The sequence below is a fragment of the Anastrepha ludens genome, chromosome 3 (assembly GCF_028408465.1).
Source record: "Anastrepha ludens isolate Willacy chromosome 3, idAnaLude1.1, whole genome shotgun sequence".
In the NCBI taxonomy this organism is placed as follows: domain Eukaryota; kingdom Metazoa; phylum Arthropoda; class Insecta; order Diptera; family Tephritidae; genus Anastrepha; species Anastrepha ludens.
Window position 1 is genome coordinate 122867681 of NC_071499.1, and position 12179 is coordinate 122879859.

At 35.3% G+C, this 12179-nt stretch overlaps 1 protein-coding gene across 1 annotated transcript in view; it reads left to right on the forward strand.

The window, feature by feature from the left end:
* Positions 1 to 12179, forward strand: part of LOC128857713 (uncharacterized) — a 115491-nt gene that overhangs the window by 48351 nt on the left and 54961 nt on the right. Inside the window, 2 exon segments of the mRNA XM_054093456.1 lie at positions 5966 to 6193; positions 6515 to 6766. Coding sequence (XP_053949431.1) covers positions 5966 to 6193; positions 6515 to 6766 — 480 coding nt within the window.

Consider the following 12179-nt stretch of genomic DNA (forward strand, 5'->3'; position numbering starts at 1 on the left):
CGTATAACCCCTGAAGAAGGGAAATTTTTCAACTATCTACATAAATTTATTACCGATATTTTCTTTGCAGAAAAATTGTCTTTCCCTTGGAAGAAAATTTTACTCCCTAAACGGGAAGTTTTGCAACTATCTACATAAATGTATTACTGATATTTCCCTTGCAGAAAATTTGTCTCCTCAAAAGAAACTCTGATTTTCTTCTTATATATTTTTAATAGAGCTTTCAGCTGTACATTGAGTACATTTGCGGATGTGCAAAATACAATTTAATAGGTGAAGATGGAAAAACTAGGTTAACAGTTATATGGGCAAGTCAGCGTGAAAAGATTTACTTGCACAGTTGTACGTGATTAAGTAAGCAGATAAGCAGGCTTTCGGGATCCCAAAGGGCAGCACACACCTAGATTAGTACTACTTCGTTACTCACTTACATATGCATTTGCATACTCACACAAATCCCAATGCACAACCACAAACACATTTATGCGCACGTTGCCTTTAACCGCGTCGGTTTGTACTTGAGTAGTGTGTTAATATGAAATATGACTTTTACGATGCTTGTCAGTTGTTGCCAAAACTGTTATTGCTGTTGTTGTCGCTGCCACTGCTACCGCCTCAATTTACGCTTTTACACTTCCGCAATGATGTGTCAGCAACGCGGCACACAGCAACAATGTATCATATTTACTATACATATACATGCATATGTATGTATGTAACTATAGGAACGAGCGGATCGCCAGGCTGCGTCGAGCGCCGCGCCAAAACTTGTTAAGCCATCCTCATAGCTGACTACAGGCTGCAGGAGCTTGTTTACATAGCGAAAAGGTTGTAGTAGTGACAGGAAAGCCGGAGCAGCACAAAAAGGACACTGGCAGTGCCACGAACGGGCATGGCGAATGAAAGGATATTTTAATCTTTAGTTAACATGACAAGTGACTCAGCTTACTACAAGTAAACGGTTTTTTGTACGTGCCCCGTACACCAATATACTAACAAGAATAAAGTGAAAGAGACTAACGAGCAGTAGCAGTGGGAGTATTCATCGATGTAAATATTTGTGTGTGAATGTAAATTTAATACAAATTTTTATGTAGATATATATGACTGTATGTGTACGTGGCCTGTGGACACACGTACTGCAGCTCGTCGCTTTTAATTGCAACAAAATAAAAATTCCATTAAGATGTAGCCAAGCTACATACATGCGAGGACCACGCTCAAGCCGTCTATAGTTTAATGAAGTGTACCGAAATGAGGTGTTGATGGCCATGCAAGTCATATATGTACATATACTACGAGTTTATAAGTATAGACTTGTTAGAATTAGTGTGAATGCGCTCATGAACGAAGCCATCAACTAAAACTGTTTAAATGAATTTCTATGAAAATATATGGGTATGTATTGCTGCAAGGGTTTGTAATTAACGTATGTTTGTGCGAAGTACACGTTGCTTTTTCACAGTTTCTCATTAATCGTAAACTTCATGAGATTACCTTCTGTTAAAGTATTTTCGTTATTTTTTATTTGGAAAGGGTTAAGCTAACATTTTTCGTAGGGAATGAGTAGAAACTCCATTTTTCATTTAAATGGATGCCAGCACAAAAAAAGTTAAATGTTAAGTGATTTCAAGTATATAGTATACATTAAGTTTTTCTCTTTGCTGTCTTTACTAAAATGTATTTTTGTGTAGGTGGAGTTAAATTCATCTCAACTAATGTAAAGGTTGTCAAAACTTAAAAATTTTTCGACATCACTAAATATGCAATAGTAATTCTAAAATTTCCCCAAAAAAATCCCTCCTGGAAATTTTCGAGAACCACCAAAAATACATTTGTCAGCTATTATAAGCCACCCCCTTTTTTATATGAGGAATTGTAAAAATTTCAGTTCACTAAATATACAATAGTAGAGTAAAGTCGGGTATTGTGGGCATCATTTTACCTTGATATTAATTTCTGCCAAAATAATCGTAAGGAAAAAGCGATAGTTTTTTCTTTCTAACAGATATTGAAATTTCTTTACATTTTATTTCAAAATATACTCTAATATAATCGTTTCCGTCTGATAATATAGAAAAACTGAAACCACCTTAAAAGTTGATGAAAAGAAAAATGGTGGGTAATGTGGTCCAGGGTATTCGGGTAAAGTGGGCCACTAGATAAAATCACCAAAAACAATTGTAAGAGCTAATAATAAGCCAATGAATTTATTCATATATTTTTTTTTAATTAATGACCTTTGAAAAAAAAGTGTTAAACTAACGTAAATATAAATCAACATTCTGTATAGCAGATGGTGGAAATTTATGTTTCTCATACTCTTGCTCAAGTAAAAACATCTTTACATTTTCTTTTGTGAACCTACTGCTCTATTAAAAGACGTTCCCGTTGGAGAGCGAAAACTAAGATCATTTTTTGTGCCTGCGTAGGAATCCATGCAGCCAACCTTTCCCTGCAAATTGCTTAAAGACTGAAAATTTGTTTGGCACTTTGGCAATTCCGTCAATTGAAACGCCAAGGAATGAATATCGTATCTTGAGAGGTGGCAAATGTAATGTGAGGCGTCTAATGTATATTTTACAAGGTATTTTTCTGTGTTTTCGTCCAGTATTGGCTTACGTCTAAGTGCGGTTTTTAAAAACAGGCTAGGGGATGCATTACTCCTTGCCATTCTTTGCAATGTAAAAAGCGGCACATCAAGACTTTGATGCAAAGAGTGCGTCCATCTTCTCATTCCTAACAGCTAGAATGGCTTTTTTCATCATGCCGGGATCCCATTTCCTTATTTCTCCATTTTTGGCATGTCTAAATATGTATAGTTGAGAAATACAAAATGGGAACATTAACGAGAATTAGGAAAATACTAAAGAAGTAATGTGGGCTACTAGTTCACAATACCCGACGCTGAGTAGCCTACATTAGCCACTGTACCACTTACAAGAAAAAAGTATTACAAACTTTTGTTTATATAATTTAAAAAGAGTTTCTTACCACATTAAAAATGCAGAATAGCTTAAGAGTTCTATCTGAACTTTCACACTCTAAAAATAGTCACTTGCTAAAAAATGTCATTAATATTACACGGCACTGAAAAACAAATCGACTGCACTTCACAAAATATTTTGATCAACTGCTCATCAGTAAAGAGTCCAATTCAAAACGCGAGCAGCGTAAAACATCCGTTATATGAAGTTTGAAGTTCATCAGCTATATTTCTAGTGCATGTTCGTTATTATGAAAAATACAGACGTTGACCATATTACCCAAATAGCCCACAATACCCGACCTTACTCTAATTCTAAAATTTCCCAAAACAAAAATCCCTCCTGAGAAATTTTCGAAAACCACCAAAAATACATTTGTAAACTATTATAAGCCACTCCCTTTCCTGCATACGGCGAATTGTAAAAATTTACCTAAGACATCACTCCATTTAACTTCAATATACATTTTTTTTATATTATTTAAAATTTTTTTTTTTATTAAAGTTATAATTTATTAAGCGCTAGCTGCCAGGGCTATCGGCAAAAACTTTCAAAAATAGTTTAACGCTAAATAATTTCAAGTAGTAGTTATTAAAAATAGGGAGTTAGGGGATTTCAGGCTAAATTCAAGCCAACGAAATCAAATATTTTCAAAAATTTCAAGTTTTCGATGCTTATAAGCCAACATTCGATAATAATTTTAAAATATCCCCAAAAATTCACTCGTGGGAATTTTTTTTAAACTACCAAAAATGCACTCGCCATTTCTTATTTGCCATTCTCATTGTAAACTAATTTTTAAATAATTTTTAAAATTTCGCCTGAAGAGATGGATCAAACATATATCAAAAATCTCGTTATGTTGATAGACAAACTATCTTTGTATTTTTTGTAAAATTTTATATATCTTCTTTGCCTTTTTGTTATGTGTCCACAGCTTAGCTTCGCCAACGCTGCTAACCCTAGACCAACGAGTGCCCAACTTTTAAGCGGAAAAATTAAAATCTCAAATATTATATATAATATTTATCAGTTACAGATTCTCATCCACTTTCTATTTATTCGTGGGTACCACTATGTACCCCTCGAATACTTACTCGTAATAAGTTGTTATCCAAGTTGTTCACAAATATCAGTAGTTTGTGTATGAACCAAATTTTAAAAATATTTACATAACGAATACAATAAAACAAACATATGTGCGAATGTATATTCATCTATTTAATAAGGAATTGCATAGATCTTCAAAAATATTCCAACTCCCCTGTGCTCAAGGATTCTTGTGCGATGCGCCTCCATGTATACGTACTACTTTCACACACGCTTAACTCCCATATAATATGCGTCTATTTATTTGTGTCCTCTGAGAAATTACTTATGAAAATAGTTTGTGCCACGTTGCTGTCGACTTGCCACAACCGCTAAGTTTTCTTCCAACTTTCCTAGTATACTACTTTCCTGCGTTGATTTTTCAAAGATTTGCTTTGCAGCATTGCTTTGCCATAACGGCTTGTGTGCCGTTAACTTCGGTAAGTATTTGCCAACTGAAGGGGTTGCCGACTTACGAAGGAAGTGGAGTGTACGCATGTGTGTATACATGGATCTAAGTTAACATGCAGTACGTCTAAATAACTCAACTGTTAGTTGGAAGACGATGATGTGGCAAATTTTCCAACTCGTCAAGTTTTATAAACATGGCAAATATTTTGCTCTTAGTATTTATCAAAAATCAAATTTATCATAAGAATTTGTCAAGTATTTCTACAGAAATTCAAAGTGTTATACTTATGAAGAAATATTTTGAAAGTTAATAATCAAAGGAACCTTGAGTCAAGTCACTTTTTTTTCACTTTGAACAAAGAAACTTCTGAGCTTCAAGAAAAATTTGAATGGAAAATTTGCCTTCTGTAGCAATGTATGAGTGCCTTAGCAGTAGGTATTTTAAAAATAAACTGACACATGAATTCTTGTAAAGTGTTTAGGCCAAGCTTATCCTTCAATTTATGGCGACCAACAGTTTTACACAACACTTGAGTGACGGATAGTTTTTATGAGAAAGTGTCTGTATGTAGCGCTCACCGCTTTAAAAGCAGTAAATAGCAATATTAAATACAGAGCACTCTCATGGGCGAAGGTCTCCGCTTTCGAGAGGTGTCCGCTTATGAGAAAAATGTAAAAAAGGTAATGTTATGGGAGGGTTAACGCGTTATGGAATGTGGGTGTCCGCTTATAGGCAATGGGTTGTCCGCTCAAGATAAAAAATTAAAAAAAAAAATTTTTTAAAGACTGTCCGCTTATGGAAGGTGTCCAACAATTCTGTTCAGTGGAAAATTTTCAAAAATTTAAAATACTTAATTTCTGATAAAAAAACTTTCCTTTTCGAGTTTTTGAAATTTCCATTCAGGGAAATTTTTCAAATTTAAGAGTAAACTTGCTTTCAACAACGTTATGTGATGGGCGATTAAGAAATGACCGCTATATTAAATTTCCCTTGAAAGGAAATTAAAAAAAAATTGATATGCGTCCAACAAAAAAGAATTCGGACATCTTTTCAAAAAACTTAATGGGAAGTTAAAAAAAAATAATGTAGACCTTTATTATTAGCAATCTTATTAAATTCCCCTTAATTTTTTTTAGTTTTTTGTTTAAATCGGTTGCTTAAATTAAACTTAGAGCCTTATTTAAAAATCTGTGTAGCTATTTGAATGAGAAATTTGAGTTTTCTTGAATTTCCCTTGAGAGAAATTTTTAGAAAATGAGTATAACTTACGTAGATTGTCAATTTGAATGCACAGAAGTTTTTCACAAAGAAAAACAAGATATTTTTTGTGAAGGAAATTTTATTTCATTTAATTTTTGTTTCTCAAAAGCATATATGTAAATTAAAACGAAGGTCTTATGTGTAAATTTTTGCACTGGCATATAAAAATCTGCACCATTACTAATTTGCTTTAAACTTTTCTTCTCTCTTTTTCCAGACTGAATCAATCAAACATGATCTCGAAACGAAAATGTCCCAACACAAACTCGAGCAGCAAATCGAAAAAGTACAATACAATCAAACAGCCGTTATGCTGTTGATCGACACGTGTCAATTGGTCAGAGAAAATACCTCACGTGCCGTCACCAGTCTCGATAATATGGTGTTGTATTTCATGAAGACGAAAGGCAGTGAAAACGATACGTCACTTATGGGATTGTTATATGTAAGTCAATGGAAATTTACAGAATAAATAATTTGAGACAAATAGAAGGAAAATTTAAATGTTCTTTCCAAAATAAAAAGCTATACGAACTCTATTCTATTTTGAGTATATTTTGTATAACAAAATTTCTTAAATAAGTAAAATCTTTTTTTTTTCATTGACTCCTCTTTTTTATTGCTTCTGTTAATTAAAATTTACAATATTTTTAAACTTCTTTTAAAATAATATTAGTTGACTTTCCCTTTCTCCAAAATCAACTTTTAAGCCATTAAAATTCGCAAAATGTAAAAACTCATTTATTTCCACCGCTTCCACTTTCAGCTCGGCGAATTATACGAATCTATCCGTTGGCCCGTCACCCTCGGCTTCCTCACACTACTCTTGCTGCTCTGCACTATACTGGTGATTGGTGTAGCGCGTCGTTCGCGTTGTGCACTCATCTTCTTCAGCGTATCCGGTTTATTTTGTATTATCATTTGTTGGCTTTTGGCGGGCATTTACTTGGCATCATCGGTGGCGGCGGGTGATTTCTGTATGCGTCCGCATGAGTTTATGTGCCGGCAAGTGGGCATGGTAAGTTGATAAACCGCAACCAAAATATGTATGTAGTATAAAATAAAATAACGGTACAAAAATAAGCATTTAGTATACTACCACACCAGCATAAAAACAAAAAGAACAATAAGCTAAGCTTTGAAAAATGATTTCCGTGAAAATATTTATAGCGCAATAGTAAAATAATGCCATTTTGTGCCTGAAAGTGTGCTGAAATTTTGATGAGCACACAAGCGGTGCCGCTCATGACTGACTGACTGTGTGTGCGTCCGGATGGTTGGCTATTCATGGCACTGAACATTTATATTTGAGAATGCTTGTTGAGAACTGTGTTCCCTGTGTGTCTGTACTAGAGGGTTATGCATATCAAATGACCCTAATCGCATGATTCACTCCATTGTACACCGGTGGACAAACAGTGGTATAGACTGCATGAAAATTTAGAGGTTTTGGAGTTCTGGAAATTGTTTCTGGATTCTCAAATTACGCAAACAATCTCGGAAATGGAACTGGATCGCGAGTGACCCTCCCTAGAATTTACTAAGGTTTCGAACCCAAAAGAGGGCACGCGCTCAATGACGATACTCTGGTGCACTTATTTCTTCAAGGTATTAGTGGTGCGCCTAATCGTTCTATGATTCTGAAATGTATACTTCCCATCGAATTTAGTTCAGTAAGAAAATAACCTGCAAGCTCTTCATAGCTGACTGTAGCAACAGCTTGTTTTAAAAAACAAAACAAAAAATCTACACTTTCCTAGCATCGGCAATAAATGAGAAGATTTTTGTGTAAGAATTCCGACACAAAAATCTTCTTAAGCCAGTTTGGCGAGGCTAGCGTTGAATTGCAGAGCTCTGCAGCTCTTTTGCAAACTCATACTGACCTCTTTTTTCCTGTGGGCAACTCCTCTCCCTTCGTTTCTGCACTGAACATTGCTTTAGATCTTCAGTCTACTGAAAATATTATAGATTAGCGCCGGCTTCACAGCTTCAAAGAGCTGAACGTTCGTAAGTTAGCAATGCGCTGGGACTGAAAATCTTTTGAGGACTCGTTCTTTGGGACTGAAACTCTTTTAAGAACTCATTCGGGCATTTTTTATCGCCTGGCGGGTTGGCGGGCTTTTCAGGCTCGAACATTTAATCAAGTTGCACAAAACTAAGTAACTGCGTGTGAGCTTCAAATTTAAGCAATAAACTCTGTTATCTGACACTAAGGCGTTGGACTGTTGCTCATATTCAGCTTACTAGAATTGGAGCGCCGCATAATGGTTTCTGTAAGAGCCTTAGGGATGGAGTAGCGTTCCTGCAAGCACTTTTCGCGCTAAAGTTTTGCTTTTCGAAGAATGCTTTTATGAATTTTCAGTGCGAAGTTGTACATGTACAGTTTTAGGTCCCGCAAATTCAATTTGAGCTGTCTAACATTTAATTTTTTTTTATTTAGCAACACTCAGCACTTTCTATGATCTTTTGTTTTTTGTTTTTGTTTTGCCACCCACTGTGCGCCCAGCTAACTAGCGTGTTTTGCGGGTGTTAGAATTTCAGTGAAGCACACCCCGGTGCACTATCAACAGCCGCCTGCAAACTCAGCGCTCCTCTACAGTGGCCACTTGTGAGCAACCAAAACGACCACATTTGCCGGATGTGTTTCTTTGTTTGCTTTTTGGACGCTTCGCTGTGGCATTGTTTGTCGACTTTATTTTTATTTTGATATTCCCCATTTTTCGTTGTTGTTGCTGCATTTTTACTACATCGCTCAACGGCGTATTTCGTGGCATATTTAATGTGGGCTGACAAGTAGGTTTTCACTACTTTATTCACTAGGTAGATGGTATAAAAATAGTGAGGAGAGTAGTGTATATGTATGCATGTATGTGTGTATGTGTCCATAGGTATAAAATTATATATGCATTAGTGTGTAGTTGGTAGCGCTTTGACAACTAAGCTATTTGCGACAGAATTGCCATCTAGCCAACGTTTCGCACACATATATACATACATACGTATTATATTTGTATAGGTGTACTATGTACTTCACCGGCCGGTGAGCCGCCAGCCCTAGCAACCAACAACTGCTGTAACACCATTAAATAAATGCGGCTTTTATGAGGTCATTTGCTTGTATGTGGCCTTTATGGTAAAGAACAGCCTTACCATTTGCGGCAGACCGCTGCCATATGATAGTTTTCAATATAGCAGAAAGGGATAGCGGAAGTGGTGGCACAATACACTGTCTGTTTGTGGCAGAGAGTGAGAGTTTGTTCGTGGAGTGAAAAAATTGCCTATATTTAGGCATTCAGCTCTTGTTGCTTATTATTATTGGTTGTTGTTGTTATTGTCGCTTTAACAGCAGTTCAGCAACCCTTCGTTGAGAAAGTAAACAAACCGAAATATATAATAACTACAAACTAACTTCAAGCCGCTTTAAATAGGCTACCTTAAGCTACTGTTACAACTTGGCGCCTTAAAGTATGCTTCTATTTCAGTACTCCCTCTTGTTATATGCACCGGTGTTCCTGCAACGACTTTTTCTCCCGTCTAATTCATCGGTTACCACTACATACATACAAATACAAAGATATCATACTTTGTGCCACTACACCGTTATTGCGGTCGCTTACTGGCCTGACCACTCATTTACGCAGTCATAAAATTTTACTGCCTACTGATAAGTGTCCTTTATTGAGGCAAAACACTAATCTACTACAAAACCAAAACAAGAACGAAAGTAAAAACAGAAACGCAACAAGCAGAAACAGCAGCTGACACAAATTTTGGCTTCAGTTAAAAAAATGCAAAGTTAGCGTTTGAATAAAAAGTAAAACCGTTGCAAAGTTCTATGGCAGCGCATTAGTTTTAAGAACTTTCTAAAAAGTGCTTGCAGTTGGCAGTTGACACAATTTGTAGCTGTGTTGAATTTTAGGTAAAAAGAAGTTTTGTTTTAAACTAAAAAACTCAACAGCAGAAATAAAAAATTGTATTCATCCGCGCTTTTTTTATTTATTTTAAAGCGAACTATAATTTTTACTTGAAATTAAAATTTAATTTTTATTGAGAAAAGTCGAATAGGGAACAGAGCAAGAAAATTCGAAATTTCCCCAATAAATTTGTTACACTTTCTTTTTAATTTTGTATATAAAAAAATTAAAATAAACTTTTGTTTACTTTTAAATTTTTTTTGGAAGATCTTTAAGCAACAAAATTCAAATTTTTTTTTTTTTTTTAATTTTTAATTAAAGGTCAGGTATCAAGATTTTGTATTTTTGATAACAAGAAAATTCTAAAATTACCATATAGTTTTTGGCTTGGAAGATTTTTATACAACAAAATTAAAATAATGTTCCTTTTACTTTAAATTTTGTACGAGAAAGCAATACTTAATTTTTGTAAAAAATCAAATAAATTACAAGAAAATTCTATATTTACCATATATTTTTTTTTTGAAGATTTTTATGCAACAAAATTAAAATAATTATTTTTTACTTTTAATTTTTTACGAGAAAGAACTACTTAACTTTTAAAAAGAAAAATCAAAACCGGCGAAGTTCAAGATTTTGTATTTTTGATAACAAGAAATTTTTAAATTTCCCATATCAATTTTTTAATATTTCTTTTGAACGATTTTTATACAACAAAATTAAAAATTTTTTTTCTTACTATAAATTTTGTACGAGAACGAAATACTCACTTTTTATAAAGAATAAAAAATAGTTTAAAAAAAACTAAAAAACACGCTTTTATTGCTAATCGAACTAAAAAGTAGAAAATAAATTTTAATGACAAAGAGACCTATAATGAAGTAATAGCAAATCGAACGATCAGTCATAGTCAACTACCTCAGAACAAAATTATAACAAAAATTAAGACACAAATAGAGTAATTCAAATTAGAGTTAAAAGCGTGGGATGCTTGATATAATAAATATTACAATCATTCTATTGGCAACTACCTATGTACAGAGGGTTATGAAAGTGAAGTAAAATGCATCCCATAGATAGGAAACTGACTTGGAAGTCAAACATATTAGAAAGAGTCAGGAAAGCGAACATAGTTTTTTATGCCTGTAAGAGAGCTTTAGGTAAGACCTGGGGAATTAAACCTATGGTTGCTCATTGGCTTTACACTGCTGTCGTCAGACCCATTCTTCTATATGGAAATGTTGTCTGGTGGTGTGCTATGCAGAAAAAACCCTATTCTAATTTATTGAATAAGGTGCAGAGATCAGCGGAATTAGCAATATGTGGCGTCATGAAAACCACGCCATCCATGGCTTTGGATATCATACTACATCTGCCACCCCTAGATCTCTTCTGCAAATACTCAGCGGCCTGCTCCGCTTTAAGGCTCAAAGAGAGCTCACAATGGAAGACTGTCACACATGGACATTCAACCATCTTAGACTCCTACTCGGATATACCCAGTGACTGCGATTATCATCCTCCCATTCTCTGCTTCGAAAGGAATTTCCTAATGAAAATCCCTTCTAGACTGGAATGGTTTGAAGAAGATCCAACACCCAACACACCCGTTAAGATCTACACGGACGGGTCTAAAATGGACACCGGTGTAGGATCAGGGTTATTTTGCGAAGAGCTTTCTATTAGTGAATCCTTTAAACTACCGGATCACTGTAGTGTTTTTCAAGCGGAAATAAACGCTATTCATGAAGCCTTAAAATGGCTAAAGATAAACAGAATATCATCAACGGATATCTGCATTCTATCAGACAGCCAAGCTTCCCTACGAGCCCTGGATGCATTTCAAACAACATCAAGGAGTGTCTTACGTTGTCGCCAATCTCTAAATGAGATGGCCTAACAATATCGTATAATCTTATGCTGGGTTCCAGGCCACAGAGATACACAAGGGAACTGTAGGGCAGACCAACTTGCAAGAGAAGGTACCTGTTTGCCAGACATAAGTAATTTTATGGAGATACCACTCGCAACTTGTACGCTTCTCATTAAGGACGCATTAATCAGGTCTGCAAATCAAAGATGGATTAGCGTTAACACCTGTGAAGTTGCTAGGCAAACATGGCCAAGGCTGAATTTACGTCTGTCCAAGAGTATTATAAAACTGAATAGACTTCAAATCAGGACCTTAGTAGGGGCCCTCACAGGACATTGTCTCATAGAAAATCATGCAAAGAGATTAGGCGTTTACACGCATGATTTCTGTCGTAGCTGCAGAAATGAGGAGGAGTTGGAAACAATGCCCAGCTCTAGCCAGAAGCAGGAACCGATTTTTAAAATCCTACTTCTTAACGAATATAGATAATCTATACATTTTAGGTATCAACAACCTTTTACGCTTTGTCAAAAGCTCAGGATAGTTTAATATGGAGAGGGAAATGTAGCTCAGTCCCCGCGGTTCACAACGGACCCATTTCGTGGTCTAAGTGGCATCGTTGTCTCTATGTGCTATGCGGCTGC